The 24,045-nt window shown below is 62.1% G+C and overlaps 1 protein-coding gene across 9 annotated transcripts in view; it reads left to right on the top strand.

Annotated features, from left to right (window-relative positions):
- PRDM16 (PR/SET domain 16) overlaps positions 1-24,045 on the top strand; it is a 293,758-nt gene that overhangs the window by 242,138 nt on the left and 27,575 nt on the right. For all 9 annotated transcript variants that reach the window (XM_039842412.1, XM_039842410.1, XM_039842409.1 and 6 more), the window contains 3 exons: positions 7,907-8,041; positions 17,419-17,521; positions 23,456-23,639. In XM_039842412.1, coding sequence (XP_039698346.1) covers positions 7,907-8,041; positions 17,419-17,521; positions 23,456-23,639 — 422 coding nt within the window. The remainder of the gene's footprint in view (positions 1-7,906; positions 8,042-17,418; positions 17,522-23,455; positions 23,640-24,045) is intronic.

Raw genomic sequence — 24,045 nt, 5'->3', positions numbered from 1 at the left:
CACCTTCCCACTCCCATAGAAACACCCAGTGAGCCCCCATTGAACAGTCATCCTTGGCGAGGCCCTAGTAAGCTTTAGACACAGCTGGCTGCCATGGTCAAGGGGAGGACAGGTGTGAAGAGCAGGACGGCCAGGATGCTTTGTGCCGGTCCCCACAGATCACGAAAGGGGTGAGACAGGTCGCCGGTGCCCAGCGTCCAGCCCGGCTCCCCAGTTCTGCTGTGCAACGTCGGGCCAGTTACCTAACTCCTCTGTTCCTCGGTTTCCAACTCTACGAATGTGGCCACAACAGGGGCTGCCTCTCAGGGCACAGACCCGGCGACTCGGTGGTGACGGCAGTGACCGTCAGCTGGAGCAGCAGTGAGGGCAGCGCTAGAGGTCTGGCCGGAGGGCTCAGCGAGGTGACTGAGCCTCTGGACCCACCTGTGTCTGGTTCTCTGAGGGGGGAGCCGTGGACGCCCAAGGCGCCTTGGGGATAACGAGACCCGTCTGAGCAGCTCCCACTGAGGCCGTGGGCCGGAAGGGACAGACGGCCCAGCCTGGGGGACAGAGCTGGGGAGAGGGCCCGGGGCCCCCGGGGGGCATCTCGGCCTGGCACTTTGCTTCCACCCTGGGGCTTTGGTCCAGCGAAGGGCAAGTGTGGGCCGCGGCCCGCAGGCCGGGGGGCGGGGAGCCTGGCTGTGCGCGGAGGCCCAGCCCCACCTGCAGCAGCTTAGCCATGACGACAGCTCCTGCACCTGCCCTTCAGTTTGTCACCATTGGTGTGGCCAGAGGACGACTGTGAGTGTGACACCTCCGGGGCCTCGGAACCGCTTCCTGTGGGCAGACCCCGGCGCCCGCCTCGCCCCGGGCCATGCTCTGCCACAGCGTTTGGTTTTGGTTACTCGGGTTCTCTTTCCCAGTCTCTTCGATGATCAAAAACGCGAAACAAAACAAGAATGTCTCGCCTCAGAATGTCACAGCTGGGGCTGCGGCGGCCTGCAGCCTGCAGGCTCAGAGCGTCCACGCCCAAACCAACTTCAAACCAAACGAGGCTTCGAACGAGTGTTCGGGCCGTGAGTTTTAACCAGGTCCCCGAGGAGCAGGGGCATCTGTGGGCCGGAGGGGGCGGGAGTGGGACCTATGAGCCAGGCCAGGATGCGGGGGGCTTCTCTGCCCTGGCACCCTTTCCCCGCCCAGACTGTCCAGGCGTCGGCACGGCAGTGGCTGTCCACGGCTGCCCTCCCCTGGGCATCCAGCTGACCGTGAGCCTCCGGGTGTAGCCAACAGCGGCAGGGCCAGGCGTGCATGGGTTCACCCCCCCAAGGAGCAGAGGGGCAGGCCGAGTCCCCCGAGGGCCTATGCTTCTGCATGGGGACACCCACAGACAGGTCCAGGGTGCCCCGACTGTGGTGCCTGGCCAGGCAGAGTGTGGAGGGGCAGAGCATCTGTACCCAAATCACACCTGGGTTGTCTGCCGGACCTCTGGCACGTCACTGCCCTTGTGACGCCACTGTCCCCTTGGTGGGTCAGGTGGAGGGGCCCAGGCACCCAGCTGCTTGCTGTCCTTGGCGGGTCCAGGCCCAGCCCCTGCCCCGAGTCCTTGCTGTGAGCCCCGTCGTCCACACGGCGGCTGGAATCCTGTCTCGGAGCTTGTGAGAAATGGCCAGTGAGGCTGCAGCAGTGAGTGGGCTGGAGCCGGTGTGACGGGCCCCAGTCGCTTCCGGCGCCCCTCCCCCAGGCAGGCCGGGCAGCCTAGGGCTTTCCTCCAGGGTGAGCGCAGCTGGGGGCCCAGGACTCGGCCTGGCCAGCCGTGAAGAAGCCCCTCTGTCCCAACCAGAGCGTGCAGCCAACCCTGCCATCCCCCTGGGGACATAAGGTCAGTCCTGGATGTTCTGCCCAGGACGTCCACAGGAAGAGGACGGAGCAGGGCCCGGGCCCCAGGAGCTGATGTCCACAAGTCACTCAGTTGCTTTGGCTGACTCTGGTGTCCTTCTGAGGTTTGCTAGGAGGACATGACTAAGGTGGGGCCTCCAGGTGACACGCAGGCTTTGCCCGCGGGGATGTGGGGCTGTTAGCATCGGGCACATCTGCCAGAGCTCTGGGTTTGGACGCTGGAGTCCCAGCTGAACCTGCTGCTGCCTCAGCGTCCCCTCCTGTGACACAGGTCTGCTCCCAACCTGAGCCTGCGAGCCAGGCGGCCGCCTACGGGCCACCCACCCCCTGACGGGTGCTCCACCCCACCACGGCACGGGCAGCTTGCAGGAGGACACGTCCGTGACGGGGTTCCCATCACACAAGTTCTGTGTACAGGCATCTCGGGGGGACTCCGAAGCCTCCCTTCAGAGCGCCCTGCAGGCGCAGCCACCGGCTTCCTTGAATTTCCTCGGTGACAGAGTCCTCGCCCCTTGGCGAGGCTCTTTCCCACTGGACGGGCTGCCTGCAGAGAAGTCTCAGCTGCTGGGGGTTTCGGCAGACCCCACCGCCGGACACCCCGAGGGGCCCTGTCTCTGAGCAGGCTGTTCTTCCGCTGTCTCGGTCATTATTCCCCTGTAGACGTAAGAGCTACTTTGAATCAGCGATTCGTCTTTTTGCTTCTGATGGCTCAAGGCTATAGCTCATGGCCGACGAGACAGACTACAGACTTGACGAGATATGTGCTTGGGAGGGAGCCCGCCCCCAAGCCCCCCACTCAGGCCATAGATTTGGGGGACACCCCTGGGATGGAGGTTGCATTCACGTCACAGCGCAGGCGGGCAGCGGGGAGGGAGGGACGGCCGCCAAGTCCCAGGCCACGTAGCCCCTCTTCGTGCCATTTACATAATTGGGGGCGTCGAAGTCCCACTCCAGGGGACCTGGCGAGGGCTCGCTCAGGTGACAGGACATCAGCTCGGAACTGTGCTTTGCCGCCGCCTCATCCCCCAGTTTTCTGCAAAGTGTGTAGACGCTGCTGGCTGAGTTGAACCACCTGTGTCGCCCCTGGATGGAGGAGGGAGGGAGGGAAAGGGGACAAATGGAAGGAGCACCAGATGGAAGGGGACAAGGGGACAGAAGGAGCTGGAGCCGAGAAAGCTCGGCAGCGGGGAGAGCTCCGGGCCAGGCACTGCGAGAACAGCGTAGCACCCGAGTGTCTAGGTAGTTTGTGGGGACAGTCTGTGAACCCCGGGAAGCTCCATGGCCCCTGGGTGCCTGAGTATTTTGGGAAGAGAGGGTCTGAGAACCCCGAGGAGTTTGCACGGCACCTGGGCGTCTGGATAACTTGTCATCCGTGGCTTTCGTCAGCACTGTGAAGGCACCTGTGGCCCCAGGACACTCTAGAGTGTGGCGCCCGGGGTCTGGCTCTGCCCCTGTCGCTGACAGCGGAGCCGGCCCCTGACGTGGGAGGGAGCGTCAGCCTCGCTGTGGCATCAGCATCTCTGTCGTAGTGTCCTCATCCTGGGCTCTGCTCTGGGGTCTCTGAGACCAATGCACCCTGGTCCTTGTCCCCCAAACACGCCCACCACTGCCCTGGGACTGTCCTAGGAGGCCACAGTTAGCCGATATGCCCCGGCCCCCCAAACTTGTTTCGGGCACAGAGAACGCTGACTCTCTCCATCCCCCCTCCACGAGCTCAGGAGACGGGCTGGCCCAGGCGGGCGTTACCTGTTCTCCTCAGCAGCCCCCTCGCACCCAGACCCCGTCCCTCCTCGCTCCCGCTCCCCGCCTGAGTGGCCGTGACCCGCCTGCCACGGCTCCTGTTCAGCCGGCGCTTGGCTGTCTCAGCACCAGGCCCCGGAACGAGAGTCGGGTCGGGATTTACGAGCTCACGCAGGCCCTGGCCGGGCCCCGAGGGGGGCGTTGCCAGGGCCTCGTCCCCAGCCCCTGCCATCGAGAGAATGGCCTTTCTGTTCGAGCTCCTCGCAGACGTCGTAAATCATAACCACGGCGCTGCCGTGCGCATGCGTGTGCACCTGCGGCCAGGAGGGACCGCTCGGCTTTGTGGCTGGGGCCGGGGCTCTGCAGCGGCTCGTGGGCCTCGAGGAACGGGCCGGGTGACCGAGGAGATCCTGCCGGTGCCTGCTCCCCTGCTGGAGGCGGACGCCATGCCGGGGCTGGGAGGGGGGGCCTGCGTGACAGCATGCGGGGACCGAGGGACAGCCTCTGGCGTCTCCTCCCCGCACACCCGGAATCCACTGGGTGGGCTGACCACAGCTGCCTCGGCGTCCCCGCCTGCGTAGTCACCCCCGGCCGGGGCCGGGGGCTGGCCGTGCCCACACAACGGGAGAACCAGCCCAGCAGGGAGCCCGCAATTAGAGGTGCAGGAAGCCTCGGATGATGTGCAAAAAAAAATTGTCAGGGTTAAGAGAATTTTTCCATCGCTTTGCTTCATAAGTCAGCATTTCTGACGGGGGTGATTTGTGGGCTAGGGGAGCTGGCGGGGACGAGGGGCAGGGGGGCTGTGAGGCCTAACGGGGGAAGCGGGTGGCAGGGCAGCTTCCTGAGGAGGCGCTGAGCCCCCCGGGGCTCGGCCCCCAAGCTGGAGCCAGGCAGGAGAGCGGGCGTGCAACCTGGAGAGGCCAGAGGGAAGGGTCAGCAGCCCACTTGGCGCCTCCCAGAGGTCGAGTTTTCGTTTCTTTGGAAGGAAGGAACGACCCCAGACGACCTCTGTCACCCCAGAAAGCCAGCTGGGGTGCCCACCAGGGAGAACGAACCTGCTCTGAGCTTTTGGGGCCTCCGGGAAGTAACTGCCACCTGTGACCGTCCCAATGGCCCGGGGCAGGGGACCGGGTCTTCCGGGTTGAGAAGGAGGGCAGTTTCCAAGAGTGACCGAGACAGAGAGGCTACTGGCCAGAGAGCAGTACACCCGCAGCCAAGTGTGAGGGGAGGGGTGGAAGACTGGGCTCCAAGCTCTAGGCCCTGCACCCTGAGAGCGACAGGGACAGACCGAGAGCCCCGGCTCAGTGTCCCCTGGGGGTGAGCAGCCAGCCACGTCCCTGTTCACACACGCCCAAGAGAACCGGAGATGTTTGCTGGCACAGGGAGGGTTCAGAGGACATGGGTCACATCCAAATGCCTGCAGGGCCATCTCATGCAAGAGAGATCCTTGCTCTGCAGGAGCCAGGACAGTCACCAGAGGCCACTCACCCAGAACTCATGCCCCGTGATGCCCCAGGCTGTCTGGGAACAGCAGCGGCCAGGTGCCTGCAGGTGTGCGTGCGCAGGTGTGGGCTCGCGTTAAGGAAGGGCTCTGGTGTGGGGTTGGAGGGCCGAGCCTGGAACCTTCCAGCCACCCTGCGGTGACACGGGGGGTACAGGGAGCGGGTGGGCAGGAGGCTGTCACCGCACTCGGCTCCCGCTTGTCTTCGCCTCCCCAGAAGTCCTTTGAGAACCTAAAGGGATGGGCATGCTCTGTGGGGTGACAGAGGGGACAGGACCCCCAAGTCTGTGCGCGGAGCCCTCTCACTGTAGAGGGCCTGGGGAGTGAGTCTGAAATGCGGGCTGCAGGCTGCAGGGAGGGCGGGTCACGGGAGGGGCCCACAGGCCGCCTAGGGCGCCTTCCTCACTGGAGCTGACTTGTCTTTTCCCAAAACACAGTGACTGTCCCCTGAGTGGCACCCCGACACACACAGGCATACACACGAGCACACATGCACGTATACACACGTGAGCAAACTGGATGGAGAGGGGCCTCCAAGCACTTAGAACCATAGTTACTTAGTTACATGGTTCTTCTTGGGGAGACAGACCCCAAGTCCCAAAAGGTCAAAGCGAGGTAGCACCCTTGAGCCAGCTGCACCCCGGGGGAAGGCTGGCGGCAGCACCGAAGTCCCAGGCTCTGCGCCCTAGATGTGGGCTGGGGGGTGACAGAGAAAGACACACACACACGCATGCACGCACACGCACACGTACACACACGCGCACACACATGCACGTGCACGCATATGCACGCGCACGCATACGCACACATGCACGTGCACGCATACGCACGCGCACACATGCACGCATACGCACACGCACACATGCACACGCACGCATACGCACGCGCACACGCGCACACGCACGCACGCTGCTGAGCGACGGAGACCGCCTCGCCCGGCGAGCACCGCAGTGTGCAGACGCTGCTGGGCGGAGACCCCAGAGCACCGACCCCCACCAGCCGACCCCTCTTCCTCCTGTGACAGAGGACGGCGGTGGGGCTGCCTTGCCGAGTTGAGGTGCCACTAACCACAGGCTCTCTGCTTGGGGGGTCTTTTCCGCCGGTTTCCTGCAGCTGGGGTGGGAGGTGGAGGAGGCGCCCTGTGAGGCCTTGGTGTGGGGGAGGGGCCTTCCCCCCCAGCCACCCCGCAGGCCTCTCGATGTGGCACAGAGGGGGCCGAGGCTCTCCTCACCCCGAGCCCCCTGGACCCCGGCCTCCTGAGGGCCTGGACTCCAGCAGCTGAGGACTGGGAGGCTGGCTGTGATTGGGATGGGGCGTCTCTGCTGCCACACTGCCACCCCCACCGTCCACCCCTGCTGCCTCCTGTCCTCAGCCCGCCCAGACTCTGGTCTCTCTTAGAGTTAGGCCCGTTTGGTCAAATTTTCTCCAAAATGGAAAATTCTCAGACCCGAGGCCCCTTGGCCCACAGCCCCTTTCCAGATCAGCCGCCAGAGGTGTCAGCAAAGCTCGGCCCCAGCACGTCACTCGGAGGCTCGTCACTTAGAGAAGGGGCTGCCATGAGCTCCAAGAGGGGCCGAGGAGCGTGGATGCAAGGGCGGGGTCTGAGTCCCCGCCGCAGAGCCACCGCCTCCCCAGACCTGTCTCCTCTCCGACTCAGAAGTGTCCGTGCGTGTTTAGGGGGCACCTGAGCTGTTTACAAAGCTCCCTGAGTCTCTGGGCGGAGGTGGCTTCTCCAGGCCCCAGGGGACAGCCTCCTTCCCTGCCCAGAGCTGACTGTCTCTGAGCGGGCACTCGGGAGAGCACCCGGGGAGAGAGGCCGTGGTGCCAGGAGCCGGCCTCCTCTGTGCCAGGACAGGTCACGACCCTGCCCTGATGTCACTGGCTCCTTCTGATGCACTGCTTGCGTCACCCCTGCTTACCAGGACACACCTGCCCACCAGGGCACACCGGTCCACCCAGACACGCCTGCCCCCTAGGACCTCAGTGTGCTAGTGGCCTCAGCCTCTCGCCCCCCGCCCCACCCTGAGCAGCTGGCTGGGGTGCCCAGGACACTGGCCCCACACGCTGCTGCCCCCGTGGCTCTGGCTGGGCCCCCAGCTGGCGCGGAGCAGAGCAGGCGGGAGGTGGGGCCTCGTGCAGCTTGTGTCAGGGCCCCACAGGTCTGGGAGCCCCGTTCCCAGCCGAGACGCAGTCAGGCGCCTCGCGAAGGAGCCCCGCAGAGCGTCCAGCAGCAGAAGGCGCCGTGTCCAGGGAGCACATGGCCCCGTCGGCATCAGATGAAACTTTCCACTTTTCAGAAAACGAAATGTTTCTCTGCTGTCAGGGTGATGTGCACGCCGGTGTGAGCACACACACACACGCACACACACACACACACGCTCACGCCCAGGCTCGTGGGCAGCCACACGCCCAACACCTTTACCTTCAAGGACGGTTTTCTCCATTCCTGCACCCCACTCCCCTCAGCAGAGGGCTCGTTCTGAGACACAGTGGCCTCTGCTTTCTCACACGTGGGACAGCTTTGCTGGGGAGCGTTTGCAATGCTGGTGGCACCTCTCGCTCTGGGCCAGTGATCTGCCCGGTGAGGAAGGAAAGGGCCCCCTCCCCCTCCACTGAACTCCCCGAGGCTCCAGGGCGGGTGGGCTGGGTGGGCCAGGCACCTTGCCGATGACCCTCAGAGGGTCTGCTGACGTCTAGGTGCCGGGCCGCCTGCCACTCTGAGCCCAGACAGCCGGGTTCTTGCTAGGAGGATGCCTCTGACCCGTCCCGATGTTCTTTCTTCCGGGGCAGGTCTCTGAAGAGCTGGGCAGCGAGAAGTTCTGTGTGGACGCGAATCAGGCCGGGGCCGGCAGCTGGCTCAAGTACATCCGTGTGGCATGCTCCTGTGACGACCAGAACCTCACCATGTGTCAGATCAGCGAGCAGGTAGGCCTGGGGCTTGCACGGGGGGGCACCTCTGCTCTCTGAGTCGGCACCGGGCAGCGGGGGAGTGGGGGTGCCGAGGCGAAGGCTCAGCCTGTCCCGCAGTGGAGGTGGCTCTTCGGCACTGGGACAGCATTGGGTTTCCGGGAGCTTGCGATGCCCCGTGGGGGCTCCGTCGGAGCCTCGGTCAGTGGCCTCCCCAAGCCTGCAGGGCTCGAGAGCCAAAAGCCGGTGGTCTGTGTGAAGGACACAGCGGAGCAGACAGACTCCGAAGCCGCAGGCCCGGGAGGGAGGCGCGCGGGAGCGGAGGACACAGCCGGCCGCTCGGGACTCGCGTCCAAACGGCGCCGCTCAGCCAGGGCTGCGGAAGGGCCACTCCGACGGTCGGGGCCGGGGCGCGGCCCCAGCAGCCAGGGCCCTGAGAAATGCCGCGGCAGCCCGGCCAGCCCGCGACGGGACAGGCTTGCGCGCGTCCGCCCCGGGGCGGGCATCCCTGGCTCCGGCTGCGTGTGGCGGGCGTCCAGGCCCCCGAGCCGGCCACGATGGGACGTGCGCGTGGGGTCTGCTCGGACCAGGGAGGCAGCGTGTCCCCGGTGCTGGTGGCTTTAATTACAACTTCGCAAGTGGCACTGGAGCCTCCAGCTGCACTCTGGAGCCAGGCCCCGCGGGCCACATTTTCGCCGCGTTCCAAGAGCGCTGGGCTCCCGGGCGACCGGGGGTGGGGAGCGGGGGGCGGGGGGGCAGCCCCTTCCGTCAGAGCAGCTCGCTTTCGCCTGCAGTGTCTTGGGGTCACGCATGAGATTTCATTTACAAAAAGGATTCCATCGCCCTCAAAACACGATCGCGGAGACCACATAACAAAGGGCACATTCTCGCGCCGCCCGTGCGAGCCGTTGACGGAGTCGAGGCTCTCGACGACGCAGAGAAACAGTTTTGCATTAAGAAACACAGAGAGCACGAGCCGGAGCTGGCGGGTGACTCTCCCGCGGCTGCTCGGTCCCCGAGGAGCACGGGCTGGCGCCGGACGCTGAGGCTCGACCCCGTCTCCGCTGCAGGGGCGTCTACGGCTGTCGGCTAGAACCCCACAGTTTGAAAATGGCTTTTCTCCTGATTACAAACAAATACTGCAGATATAAAGCAAAAGAACAATCATAAAAATTGGAACGGAACTTAAAAAAGGGAAAAACTCTTCCGTCTTCCCGACGACGGTGAAATCGAGTGGAGGGGACCGGACGAGGCGTGCGGGAAGGCGGGCTTCCGCCGCCCTGTCTGCGGCGAGCGTGCGCCCCGCGTCCTGGCAGGCGCGGTGCGGGGCCCGGGGCCCAGACTGCGCCTTCGTGACATACAGAAGAGAGCGAGGAGGGGTCCAGACGGCCCATTTATGACGGAAACGTGTGCTGGAACGCCGGGGCCTAACTGAAGCGGGGCGTCGCTGTCTTGATGCGGCGAGCTTTGGAAAAAGCAAACAGATGTAGCCGCTTCTCGGAGAAAAGGCCTGTCTTCGGAACAGCTTTGTTTTATTATTACTATTTTGGGGGGAGCTTTGATTGCAGCTCTGCGTCGGGTGCAAACGGCCCCGGCTGCTCTGCCCGAATTCTTTCCGCCGTCAGGACCAGGGGCAGAAACGCTTCCTGCCAACCGGAATGAGAGCCTCGGCTCCTGTGATTCCCTTTAATTCAACCCCACATTCTCCCCACGGCTCGCCCGCCGGGAAGCCCGTCCCGGAGTCAGAGGCATCCCAGCTCTACTCCAGAAACCCGGCGCGATGTCACGACCTTGGGACGCCTCCCGGAAACGCCGGCTGGAGGTTTCTCCCCAACACAGGCTCCGGGATTCGTCCCGGTTCAGCTCACGAGCTCAGAGGGGACGGGGGTGTGCACTTTACGCACATGCAGCCCTGAAATGGCCCGAGGGAAATTCCTGCAGCCAGAGCTCGTGGAGCCCCTCAGCCATCCAGGGGAGAGGGGCGCCTCCCCGCACCTCCGTGCTTTCCGGTGTCCCCACCACAGGCCCACTGAGGCGCACCTCCGAACTGAATCGACTTGGTGGCGGTGGCCTCCGATGCCCAGGACAGCGGGGGCCACGGAGCCGGGGGTGAAGGTGAACCAGCAACTCGCGGGATATATTTTCCTTTGAAAGACAATACTGGTCATTTCGAGCTCTAATAAGAAAACGAGAAACCACTCAGGCACACAGGCCCTCGCTGTCGGCTGGTGGGACGAGGTCACTTTGGGAAGGGCGCAATGGATTCCAAATGGTTTTTGTTTTTTTTTTAAGTCTCCAAAAAACTCTTTTACACTCTCTTGGTGGGCTGGCCACTCGGCCTCAGAGGGAAGTGTTTGTGTTTCCCGGTCCTGACTGGGTGTCCGGGTCCCCTCAGCCCTCACTGCCCTTGCCGGCGGCTGGGTGTCCTGCGTCCAGACCGGCTCTGTGCAGCTAGCGGCTCCCCGCCCACCTGTGGGTGCTTGGGAGCCCGGACGCAGGGCAGCATGGAGCCCACAGGCACAACTGCCTGTCCGGCTGGCCTTGCTCTCCCCCCAGCCTGCTCAGCCTGCGGCCCCCGTGTCCGCAACCCCCAGCCTGCGCCCGCACGCCTGAGCCCCCCGCCTGCAACCCCCAGCCTGCGCCCGCACGCCCGAGCCCTCCGCCCGGGTACAGCGCTGTGCTCCCGCGTGGGCATTCAGGCCGGGGAGGTAGACGTGAGGCAGAGTGAACCCCGGGGCTCGAAAGAACTCAGCACGTGCCCAGAGGCTCCCCAGAGAACCACTCCCCTCCAGCATGGGGACACGGAGGTGCAGGCACGGAGGCCGACACCCCTCCTTCCCAGGCAGTGCCGGTCTCAGGTCTGCGGGGTCTGCGGGAGCTGGGCCGTCTTCTGCCGGATGCGCGGTCCCCGTGGTCATGGGGCTGCAGGGCAGGGCTCCCAGCCCCTCCTCCAGGCTCTCGTCTTTGCCACGAGACCCCCCTCTTGGTCCCTTTGGCTCTGAGAAGTCCCTGTCCCAAGGGGTGTCAGGGAGAGACGAGGCCTGTCACTTTGCCCTGCTCCTCCCTGTGTCTCTGGGTTGGGGAGCCGAGGCCAGCGGAGGCCACGGGTTTTGTCCTGGACCAGCCCATCACCTGGGATTGCTGCCCGCCCAGGGCCCACAGACGTCGGGGGCAGCATGAGCTCGGGGCGCCTGCTAGGAACAGAGCACGCACCGCGGGCCGCGTCTGCCTCTGGGGCTGCCGGGGGTGGTCGGGTCACAGCCTGGGACTGGGGAGCTCCGGCGCCCCTTTGCAGGTCAGCATGAACCCACGGGCACCCCGGTCCCCGCCACCTTGCCTCCCTCACACCCTCCGTCCTCCAACCCCTACTCCTTCGGAAAACGCAGCCGCTCGGATCACCCCTGGGTGGTCCTTTGTCCTGCGATGATGAGCGAGCGTGTGAAATGTTTCTGGAGACACAGACGCCGTCTGTTCGTTCAGCATGAAGGAAGGAGATGGGAACGGCTTGGAAGGGAGCACCCGCCGCGGAGGAGGGGGCTCCTGGTTCCCGCGCGGCGAGATGTCACGTGCCGAGGACGCTCGGACACGGTGCCGGGGTCGCACGCGGGCTGGGGAGCATGGCTCGGGGCTCCGACCCCCCCGGAGAGGCCCGCGCTGCCCCTCGCAGGGCTGGCCGGGCATGAGGTACCCACAGCCCCGGCACATTCCAGGGTCTGAGTGAGGGGCCTGTCTCCCCAAACTGGAAGCAGACGGAGGCTGTTCTCCTTCCCCGTGTGGCAAACAAAGGCATTTCGCCTGCAGATGAGCCGGCCGATAAGCGCGGGGCACCGTGCGCGTGAGCCAGCGCCGGCTCTTAATGAGAACCGGGTGCTGCGGGGCCAGCCGCCCTTGGCAGAGGGCGTTTTCCATTTGCTTTCGTTCCCGCCGCCCCGACCTGGACCCGCGGCCTGCGGGCGACTACACGGCGGGCACGGCCCTGCTCGGGCCTCGCGCCGGCGCAGGCCCCGGCTCCCCTCGCTTCGTCCCCCACGGGTTTATAATTAAAAATCGTAGACGAATCGGCCGCTTTAAATGGTAGCTTCCAAACAATTAGGTTTGATTTTCTCTTTGAAAACGAGCCGGGCAGGGGATTCGTGTTAGCGTTTCTTAACCGGTTTACAAAAGACTTAAAAAATACATCCAATTTGTTCTGAGTCAGAAAGCTGTCAAATTTTACAGTGCCTTCTTCAAAGAAAACTGACTCTCTTTTTGGCAAAGAACAAGATATAAATTCAACTGTACTGTCACAATACCGGCTGTAATCTGTTGTCAGAATTTATAATCTTTTCCTCCTTAATCAAATGGAACACTTTATTGGAGGAAGCCATTTAAAAAGGCTGAAGACAGTTTGACCGTGACCAATAATTTATACAGACAGCATAATATCCAGTTCCAAACTGTACAACTAAGACAGCGATACGTATATGAATTTTTTTTTTTTTAAATGTTTGAGCTGCTGGAGAGGTGTCAGAATACACAGCAGCAAAACATAAAGATTTAGGCACGAGACGCTGCAGCCACGCCTGGCAAATCCCAGATAACAAGCCTTCTCCTCTCCCAGCCAGAGGAAGGAACTTCTGCACATCCCTGGAGCCTGCAGATGGGGCCGACCCCAGAATTGCTGCCCCCTTGCCAGGCCCAGCAGAGCAGGCCAGAGGAAGGCTCCCACAGTGCAGGCTTAGACGAGGGCAAAGAGAGAGCGAGACCTCTGCGGGACGCACCGCAGCCCCCAGGGCCCCCATTAGATCTTGGAGCATCACCTGGGCCGTTTCTGAAACTCCAAATACTCGACTCCTTAGCCAGCCGCAGGGCCCCGGTACCCGGTCTCCCGGGACGAGAGAGCCTGCAGTTTGGGGACAGCAAATCGTGAGGATAACTTGAAGCAATGTGGCCGTGCTGGCACCCGCCTACCCCCTTTGGGGTCCCCGACAGATGAAAAATGCCCAGGCATAACCCTCAGACCAACATCCTCTGTCAGAAAGTGAGGCGAACTGGGCCGCTGCGTGAATTGCTTTAGCAATTTCTGGGAAGGGATTCAGATTCCCCCGGCTGCAAAAAGGCCTGCACGCCGCTCGCCAAAGGCTCCACGAGCTCAAGCAGCACTAGATTTCAAAATCCAGGATGGAGAGGGGTGGTTTTCTTTTCTTAAAGGCTGAGCACAGTGAAAGAGATCTCACCTAGAATTTCTCAAACTGGTCAAAACGGGGGAGAAAAGTCATCCAGTTCACCCAATCACTTTGCCATTTAGAGAAAGCGGTCTGGCCCCTGGAAGAGAGAGCCATGGGCTCCTGAAGCCTGCACCAGCACCGGCCTGCCTGCCGGGGCCTGCATCCGGTCATTTCCGCCCAGGGCAATTCAGGGACAGGTTTTCATCCATTTACATTTTAAAATTCTAAGATTAGGTAGAAATTAAAATTGTGGAATGTAAGTGTTCACATTAGAAAACAGTATTTATCCTTGTGAATCAATTTGGTATTAAAAAAACAAACAAACAAACTTAAAGTCTAAGCAGAAAGTATCCAAAACTAACAACCGTTGTAAATTGGAAATAGTTCTTTGTCTTAAAGAATGTCGTTGGGGGAAAAGGGTGTTCACTTCCGTAAAAGGCCGGTGGAAGCACACGGGGCCTGTGCTGAAATCTCGCGCTTCTCCGGCAATTTCTCTGCCTGTCATCCGTTTTGTCCCTGTGCTCCGTGTGCCTAGCAGGGCACCTCGTGGGGGCTGCGGGATGAGAAAGGGGGAGGGAACGGGCAGGGCCGCGCTAATAGCTATAATTCCGGGGACCCGTTCGGCCATGCTCCATGAAGTCCTTGTCCTTACAAAGAGAACCCGAAAGGCCGAAGCGAGAACTTAGCTGCAGGCCGCGTCTGTTTGGCAGAGTGATTTTAAAAGCCGTTTAGAGCAGACATTTATTGGCGCTGGTAAACTCAGCTGTTTCAGCAGCTCTCCCCGCCCTCAGGTCCCGAATCCAGCGAGGGATTCCGGCTCCGCCGGCCTCGGCCTCGGCCTCGCTTGGCGCACACCCCGGGCCTGAGACGGGCTTTGCACAGGGCAGGGCAGCAGCTGTGGGGAAAAGGCGCAGGTACTCAGAGGCTGTCACCCGCAGGAACGCAGCGGCTTTTCCTGCGGCCGAGCGGGGCATGAAAGGCCATCTGACCACGCTGGTCCTCTTGCCGTGTCGGACGGCCTTCTCTCTCCCCGCTCGTGAAAACACTTCCAGCTCAGCCTCCCCCACAGCTAACTTGGCCCTGGCGCCGGAGTGTGACATGGGGAAGCGGCACCCAACGACGTGAAGGCGATAACCCGGCTCAGGAATCTTAAAGGGGCGGCGGGAATGCATTACAGGCCCCCCGGGGCCGGGGCGGCTCAGTGCGGCGACCCGCGTGAATTGCACCGCCCTGCCGGCCACGAGCCCAGGCCCGGCGCAGTCCCACCCAGGCCTGGCCTTTGTCCCTGGAAACCGCGAGGCCCCGCCGCCGAGCAGGAACCCCGGCTTTCCCAGCGCTTCTGGCTGATAAGGCCTTTGTGCCACTGGGGACAGGTCGTAAAACCGCCTGCGGCTTCTGTGCGAGCCTCAGCGCCTCCGGCAAAGGCAGGGCCGGCCGTTGGGGAAAGTGCGCCAGCGCCTTCGCTGCTTCGCCGCCTCCTCCAGGTGGAGGCAGGTTGGGGACACCCCCGCCCCCTGCCCCGCCCCGGGCCCTGAGATTAGCACTAATAGCGATTAATTCCATCTGCGGCTCAAAGTCCAGGCACCCACGCTACCGGCCCCGCTGCCCTCGCGTCCGGAGCGCGCGCCCGCCAGGAGCCCAGTGGGCCCCGGCCCGGGAGGCGACGAGCGCTGTGCTCAAACTGCTCCCCGGGGCCAAGCGCGCTGCGCCCTCCCATGGAGGCTCGAGGGGAGGGTCGGTCCCCCCAGAGGCCAGGCGGCCTCGGAGGGCGTGGAAGGAGGGAGTCTCGCGGGCCTCGGATTGGGGTGTGTGTGTGTGGCGAGGGGTTGGGGGGTCCCAGGGGCTCGAGCAGCCTGAGCAGGGAGGGGTGTGAGAGGCGTCGGACTATGGCCTCGGGAGGCAGTGGGGGTGCGGTGGTAAGTCAAGGACTGGAGGGGGTCGGAGCAGGAGGTCCAGCCTGGAGAGGGGTCCTGAGACCGCTATATCCCCCCAGAGGCAGGAGAGGAGGTAAGAGGGTCCCAAAGGGAAGGGGGGAGGGAGCGGGGTGCCCAAGAGCCCTGACCGCGGGAGGACGCGGCCGCCGGGAGCCGCGCGCGAGCCGGACGCCAGGTCAGAGCGCGCCGCCCGCGTCGCGCGTCCGGGGCCCTCGCGGGGCGGGGACGCGGGCGCCAGGGACGCTGCGGGCGGACCCACGTTGCCTTCTAAGGGGGACCCGCGGGACGCCCTCGCCGCTCCGGCCGCGGGCCCTCCCCCCTGCGCGGGGGCTCCCCAGCCTGAGCGCAGGGACGCTGCGGCACGCGCGCCGGCGGCATTAAACTTGCACTTGCTGGATGCGCGCGCTCGCCACTCAGATGAAGGTGCGCGGTCCCCGGCTGTTGACAACCCCCGACTCTCCGCCCCGCGACGCTCAGGGGCCATCGGGGACTTGTCAGAGCCTCTGCTGCACTTTGGGTTCGAATTTGAAAAATAATGGTTCCAGCCTGACTTTTTTAAAAAAACAATGATTCAGCCACTGCAATTTTTTAGATTAAATTATGCAAAACTGGGATCGTAATAACAGTTGGTTTAATTACAGAAGCTAATATGGTCCAGTTTCTAGTCTCCATTTTCAAATCTTGCCATAATTTCACTGATGGGCCCGAGAACACTTGCCAGATCAAATCACCGATGAGCCGGGGCCGGGGCTTAGCACCGCGGGGGCCATGTGCCTGCACAGGTTTTCTGCTTCCCACACTGGGGCTGTCGGGTCTCCGGGAAATAACATCCAGGTGGGTCCTGGGGACACGGTGCCACGTCCTATGTCCCTTTGACAGGGCGCTGGTGGCCTCCTGGAGTTAGGACTGGTGGTTTGTGAAGGAGTCCACGAGTGCACGCAACCGGGTAGAGCCGGGAAAGGATCCGACCTGCGATGAGGACCCTCAGCCTTCCAGATGTTTCCCGGAGTTAGGGAGAGAGCAGAGAGGCGGGCAGGCCGTGTGCCAGCTCAGCCCCTGGGCAGCCCACCTGACACCTGTGTGCCGGCTCCTCCGTGAGGGCCTCCGGTGGGAATGGCCAGGAGGAGCCTCCGCCCACGAGTCCACCAGGGCAGACAGGTTTGTTTTGGGCCTTTCTCAGGCCTCCCGGCCCATCCTGCCGTCACGCTCCGGACTTCCGGAAGCTCTTGGTTACTGTCATCTGAGTAGAAGCGCAGACACCCATGTGCCGGGCGGCGGGCAGTGGGCTGGCCTGAGAGAGGCACCTTCTGTCTAGGACCTCCCGATTTCGGATGCAGGGTTCCCTGGTGCAGCCCTGTGCACGTGACAAGCGGTGCCCTCCCCCCACACACACCCCGAGGACGTGTGCCCCGGCCCTCCGCCGAGGACAGGGGCCTCCCAGGCAGGGTCTGGCAGAGGCGAGGCAGGCCTGGTCCTCAGGGTTCTCCCTGACCACCGCCCCGTGGGCCCACGCCCCTCTGCCCTTCCCAGTTGCTGGAGTTGTCCGGATCGTGGCCACCACTCCTGGTGCAGACGGTCCTGTCCCAGGAGAGCACTGAGGCTGGACGTTCCAAAGTGACCTCCCCCAGACCCCAGAGCAGCAGGATCCACCCTGCACCCCACGCCGCCCCTTCCCATTTTTAGGGGTGCCCCCATCTCAGACCCCTGTTGTAACAGGCACATGCTCCCCTCCACGTCCCCTCTAGGATGATGTCCACGCTCGTGTGAGGCCCACAGCCTGGGCCCTGGCCCGCAGGGCCGCCGACTTCACGGCCACTTTCCTAAACGTCCACATTCACTCTTGGCCCGAACCCCCATCCCCCGGCCACAAAGGGTGTCTTACTTACATGCACGTGGGCAAAAGCAGTCACCCCAATGAAAAGCAACGCCCCGTGAACATCCCCTGCCAGGACACACCCCGCCGGAGACTCCGGAGCCGATGGTCCCTGATTCCACGTTGCACCCCTCAGCACGTCCGAGAGCTGGGTCAAACAAAAGGGGGCTCCGTCCTCTCGGCACATTCTGCGAAGCTCCCACGGGAATCCTCTTCGTGACAATTACGCGCAGGTCAGGCGGCCGGCGGCCCAGCCTCCCCGGTGGCCAAGCAGCCCCAGCCGGCGGCGCAGCGGGCGACACACGGGCTGGGTGTGCACGGTGTGGCTTCCGAGGCAACAAGGACGAGCACGCTGACCCTCTGTCTCTCTCTCCATCCCAGATCTATTATAAAGTCATCAAGGACATCGAGCCAGGAGAAGAGCTGCTTGTGCACGTGAAGGAAGGCGCCTACTCCTTGGGGACGGTGCCCCCCGGTCTGGACGGTAAGGCCCCCACTGGCAAGAGCAGAGGCCCGGCAGCTCCCAAGGCCGCCTGTCACCCCTTCCCGCATGATGGGGGCCGGGCACCCCAGCCACTGCCCGGACCCCAGGCCGAACGAGCCAGCTTTCTCCTTACAACTTCCCGTCCTAAGCCCTTCACTGTCCCCTTCCATGAGTCCTGCGGGCCCCACCCTGAGTGCGAGACAGGCCCTGGGCCGTCCGGCGGGTACGGGACGTGGGTGTCACGCCGCCTTACATCCCTGCGTGTGGAGCCCGGGGCGGGAGGTGGCAGCCTCTGTCCCCGGTACCTACAAACAACGGCAACCGCAGAGATGGTGCTGTGGCTCAGACAGTCGCCTGCAGAGCCCTGTGGCACCAAGAAGCTCCGGCCGCCTTCGTGAGGGCGCGGTGGCAGCCGTCCTCGAACGTAATGCCCATCTGTAGTTCACAGAAACAGTCTGCAAGAAGCGCTGGGGCACGGCGCGCCTGGAAGCGGGAAGCTCGGGGTGGGCGCGTCCCCCGGGGCTGTGGACAGCAGCTGCACCTCTGCCAGCGCCGTGCGCCCTGTCCCCACAGCCGGCCTCCTGGCTGGGCACTCAGGGTCTGGGCGGTAGGCACGCCTCCCTGCCTCGGCCGGCCGGCCGTCCACCCAGGCGCAAGCAGACTAGGAATTCTGAGACTCAGATTTACTTCCCGCGTCCACGTTGTTAAGCACTGTGCCCTGTCACCTTGGGATTCTGAACCCGGTCCGAGTCATGGGAAAAGTCAGCTCGGGGACCACTGCCTTGGCCTCAGGACTGGCTCCTCCCCTGGGAGCGACTGCTGGGCCTGAGGCCCACTGCTCTGCCAACGAGACCCCACAAGTGAGCAGAAAGGCAGGCTCCCCTTCCGGCTGTGTCCCGAGCTACCGATTCTGCTCGTGGCAGAGAAACGGGGTGGCTGGCTCTTCCTTTCTGTCTTTCTTTCCCTCCCCTGCAAACACACCACAGCTCGATGATGACCGCCACTCCCAGCAACTTTCACCCAGGGTCACGGGCACGGCAGTGGCATTGGCTGGGCAGGGAGCAGGGCACAGGGATTACCCGGAAGCCTCTGAGAGCAGACACAGAGCTCTCTGCCTTAATTTACCCTTTCGATCCCGAGCGTGGCCAGCAGGCAGGAGCCGGCCTTCCCTTATGCAGCGGAAGCTGGTGTCCCCTGTCGTTCCACAGGCGACCGCCACAGCAGGACAGCTTTGCGTACTCTCCTCTCGAGTTTGGTTTTAATTAGGCCGTGCAGAAAAGGAAAATAAATGGCGAGAGCCGGATGGCAGGGGGATGGTCTCCTATTCCTTGAAATAATTGTTGAAAAGACCTATGCACTTCAGTGACACACGAGAACCCCGAAAGAGGTCCACGGAGCCGGAGCGGCGTGCCCGCCGGCGGGACCGCGGTCGCGTAGAGAAATTTCTTTCTTCCCGGAGGTTCTGAAAACCTTGATTCCTGCTTCGCTTCGGCCCCCGATCTTACGGCACCTGGGTCTGCGTTTTCCTAATAATTTATCAAACGTTTGTGGGCTAATTGCTTTCCACACACAATAGTCCGACATCAAATATTTGACTTTTCATACTCTTTGCTGTCAAGATCACTCCTTTGCCTCGCAACGGCCATCCCCCCCCAGTTAAACCCTGCATCACGCAGAAAGAAAATGCAAAAACGTTCCTTACTAAGATAATTATCATAAAAAAAAATCTTTTATTCCAGCCCCAGCTCAAGGCGGCGGCCCCTTATCACGGCAGGAATTTTTGGAGTGAGCTCCTGAGTGCTTTGAGTCTCCATTCTGATAGATTAGCATGTAGATGCCACATAATTGTGTCCCCCTCGGTTCTCTGAAGCCATTAGGCACCGATTTATTTTTCTGTTGCATTCCTGCTCTGCCATCAGAAGTCGCTGATGGAACTTCAGATAGACAAGCAAGACGCAGATTAGGCAGACGAGACGCCGGCCGCCTCTGCGCTGGCTTAGTCCAGTTTGCGTGGACGATGGGGCGTCAGCTCCAGCCACGGCCCCACGGCCCCCCGGTCCCCCACCCGACTTAGATGAGGACAGTGCAGTTGTTGGGGGCAGAGGGTTCAGGGGATGCGGAAGACACGGAGGGCCTGGCTCGCCAGCACGCTGGGGGAACCCTCCGGTCTGGGACTGGACGCGCCTGTCGGGGCTGCAGCTTCGTGAAGAAACGCGATGTTGGTTTTTCTGCGGGTGATTCAGAGCACAGGGAGCCTCTTTTAGGTTCATTGGTTCCGGCGACTTTTTATTTTCCTTTCAAGGGAAAGGGGAAAGATTGCTCTTTCAGAAGCACTTCTTGCTCTTGGAAGAAAATAAAGAAAATCATTTCCATTCAAATGTGCTTTTCTTTCGAGAAAGGCTTAAAACCATTAACTTTTTCTCTCTCCAAAAAAAAGGGCAAGAGAACGCAGTGTATTGTGTATAAAGCATATGAGGCCGACATATTGTAAGACAATACAGTATAATACAATACAGCGTAATACGATACAACATAATATAATACAGTATAACGTAATATAATACAATGTAGCATAATATAACCAGAATATAACATATTCTTTGAGAATTTCTTTAAAATATTAATGCGTGGGTTGTGCGCATCCTTCCCAGCCCTGTCCAGCACGCCCCAGGTGTGCATTCAATGCCAGCCTTACCTGCATGGACGTTGGCTGGACACCCGGCCGCGCCACAGCATGGGGGGCTGAGGGGGACGAGGCTCAGACATGTCCTGTTCCCGGCTCTGTCCTTCGACCAGGACAAACTTGGGTCCATGGCGGGCCGGGAGGCGGTGGGGGAGGGCAGCGTTTCCCACCACGGTGGGCTCCATCATCTCCAGGACCCCTCAGAGGCCGTCAGAGCACGAGTCGGACTGACGTTATGTTTTAAATCCAGATTCCAGATCAAAACTGGAAAAGCAGTCGGTCAGAGTTTTGGGTGGGTGGGTTGGCGTTTCTCCTTGCCTTTGTTTTCAAACTGCAACTTCCGTGATTGTTCTTAGCTGGGTCTAGAAAGGGTGAAACACAGGCTGACGTTTCCAACTCGGTCTCAATGCTGGTGGGAGGGCCCGCTGCAGCCTCGCGCCTGCCAGGAAGTCAGAACGCACCCACAAGGGGAGTCGTGTGCAGCCTGAGCTTCCGGCTGCGTTCGGAACACTACTCTTGGGGCTCGGGTGTAAAGGACGTCGGTAGTTCCAGAGACAAGGAGGCTGCAGGGGGGTTGACGGTGTGTCCCCAACTTTCACTCCGCACGCAGCACATGTCACGTGCGCTCGTGGCAAGTGGGGACTCGGCTGCCTATTTCCTGGGCACCGACATGGCAAAGGTCGCAATTTCGTGGCTCTGCCGCCCTGCCAGGGGCCCTGGGTGACTTGTCCGGCGTTTCTCGGCCTCGCTTGAGCGGTTGTGAAGGAGCCATAAACATTGTCCCCTGCCGGGTGCTCCTGGTGTGACCCCAGGCTTGGGCGTGCGGTGCCGGGGACTTCCCGGGCCAGCGCCTGCCGCGTGGGGCTCCTGCACCTCGGGGCGTATCCCGTTCACGTGTTTCCACAGGGGACATTTTTCCTGGGAAGAGTCTGCGCTCCGGGATGCTGTTTCAAAGGCAGCGCATTGCAGACTCGCCGGGTGATCGCTTCGCCTCGCGCCTCGTCCTTGCCAGCTCCCCGCCCCGTGCACGGGCTCGGGGTTCCAGCCTGGTCCCTGAAGGCCGGCCCGGGAGGGTTTTGTTTGAGAACCTCCTCTGACTCCGCTGTGTAATCAGCCACGGGCCGCCCCCCACCCCCGGCCCTCTGCCCAGCTGCTCTGCTGTTGGCCCGAATGCCAGCGTTCCATTTGTGCTTGAAAATGTTTGCTCAAGGGTCACTGGTGTGGCCGTCCTCCCTCCGTCCAGGTCTCTGTGGTTTGTGTGGACTGCTGGCCCTCTTGCCACCTTGTGGTCCACTTTGCAGCTCAGCATGTGTCTGGGGCAAGTTCCAGAAACAGTTTACCCGGGAGATGTTTGGGTCAGAGTCTCCCAAAGCCCAGAGGCCGAGGCCCCGGCACCCACAGGGGCAGCCCCAGAGCGGGGACAGGCGTCGTAACTTGATTCCCTAAGCTGGGCTCCCTGCCCAAGACACTCATGTCCCACGTGTCCCCAGTGATCTTGGCCAGCAGCCCTTCCCGTCACCCAGGTATCTGCCTCTGCGCAAAGACGTGAACAAATATCACACTTGGCAAGGCAACGCTGTGCGTCCGAGTCCATCGTCGGATGCCCAGGGACTCGGCCGGGCATCTCCGAGCCGGTTCCTGCGGGTGTCACCCCTTGAGCGTCGGTGGGGATCCAGGCGCCCACCAGTGGGGATGCCCACCAGTGCCTCCACCGTTAGGCTCAGGGAAGCACCCGGTCACAAGGACGTAGCCTGCCCGCCCCCAAGCCCACCCTCAGCCCACCCCCTAACCCACACTGCCCAGTTGCTCACCCTTCCTCAGCCCTCTGAAACGTTTGTGGTGGTCTCTCTGACGCAAGGGAGGGGGCAGGAGGCAGCACCTGCCGCGCCCCATCTCACCTTGTTTTCTGTACCCCGTAGAGTCAGGCCCTCTCAGGCAGCACTCAGCCCATTAGTTCGTCCCTGCACTGTGCCAGGCCCAGGGGTCCTTGTGCATGTGCACACGCGCTCAAACGCACATGCACATGTGCACACAGAGGCACACACATTCACACATGCACACGAAAGCACACACACCCTCGAACACATCAGATGTACACAAAGATATGCACACATCTACACACACAGATACAACCAGAGAGCACATGCACACATTCACACACAACCGCACACATATTTGCACAGACACATGCACACACATGCAGATACACGCACATAAATATGCATGCATTCACACAAACACACGTGTACACACAAACACATGCACGGTCAACCATGCACACAGATTTGTACAGTCATGCACACACATACAATGCAGTACACACATATGTGCACAGAAACAAACACATTCACATGTGCAAAGAGAATACATACATGGACACACAAGTGTGCACAAAGCACATGTGCCCAAACACCCAGGCACACTTACATGTACATGCATGACGCATGGAGATGTGCAAGTGCACAAATTTTCACACACATAGCCACATACAGAAACACAAACACATGCACACTAACACACACACACACATGCACATTAATACATATGTCTACCAACACAAGCAGGAGTGTAGATGCACAAAATGCTGACACTCACACAAAGATGCACGAACATGGGTGCCGATATGCACAAACATTCACACTCGTGCACACATTCTCACACCACTGCACGCCCATGTCTGAGAAGCACGCGTGCATTCGCACAGTCGCTAACAAGCACACACATCCACACCTTTCCGTTCACCTGTGCAAGAGCTCTCGTGTGTTCTGTCTCCACACCTGGGGCAGGGAGGGGCCGGCGCTCTGGGGAAAAGCTGCTGTCCATCAGGCAGCTGCTGGGGAGGAGCTGGGATGGGCCGGAGGGCCCCGCCCCCAGGAAACCGACAGCTCTGGGCTGACTGTGTAGCTTGGCACTGGGTCAGGATGCTGCCTCGTGAGCGTAATAATGGCTGCCCCTCCTTTTAATTCGTTTGACCTTGACGACAGTAATTTATGACACGCATTCGAGCTCTGTCGTCTTTCTTCTCCTGATTCATAAACAAGGCACTTGGCCCGGCCTCCTTCTCTGCTCCCGAGCGGGGCTTTCTCAAGGAGGGGGCCCGGCGCTCCCCCGGGCTTCTCGCACGTGGACACGGGGTCCCTGTGGTCTTCACGTCCTGGGCCGGGATGACGGGGCAGGAGGGAGCGGGGACAGCGGGGCGGGGGGCAGGCCCCCCGCAGGCCCCACCCACCTCCCACCCCTCTCTCTTGCAGAGGAGCCCACATTCCGCTGTGAGCTGTGTGACGAGCTCTTCCAGTCCAAGCTGGACCTGCGGCGCCACAAGAAGTACGCGTGTGGCCCGGTGGGGGCCGCGCTGCTCGAGGGCCTGGGCAGCGGGGGCAGCGGGCAGGCCCACGAGTGCAAGGACTGCGAGCGGATGTTCCCCAGCAAGAGCAGGTGCCGCCCCCACCCGCACCCCCGGAGCCGGTCAGGGACCACAGGAGCCCCGGGAGCCCAGGGGGAGCCCAGGGGGAGCCCGAGGAGGGCACGGGTCAGCCCTTGTCCCCGACAGGCCAAGGGACCCAGGGACAGGGGGAGACAAGGGCCCCCTCCAGGGCGACACACCCCGGGGCAGGTACCCAGCCCATCATCTGACGGTGGGGACAGCGGGCCCACGTCCTGGCAGGTGGAGGCCGCGTGTGCCCCCAGCTCCGATGCCAAGGCCAGGTCCCTGGTCAGAGCCCACGTGTCGCGTGGCTGAGACGTCGCTGGCCCTGCCATCCTGCGTAGTCACAGCTGAGTTGGGGAGGCAGAGAAGCGAGTCGAGAAACCCAGGCCAGACCGTCTCCAGCTTCTCCCCACG

This window comes from Pteropus medius, unplaced genomic scaffold (assembly GCF_902729225.1).
Source record: "Pteropus medius unplaced genomic scaffold, Ma_sr-lr_union100, whole genome shotgun sequence".
Lineage (NCBI taxonomy): Eukaryota > Metazoa > Chordata > Mammalia > Chiroptera > Pteropodidae > Pteropus > Pteropus medius.
Note: the sequence above shows the minus strand (reverse complement) of the source record. Positions and strands in the feature narration are given on the sequence as shown.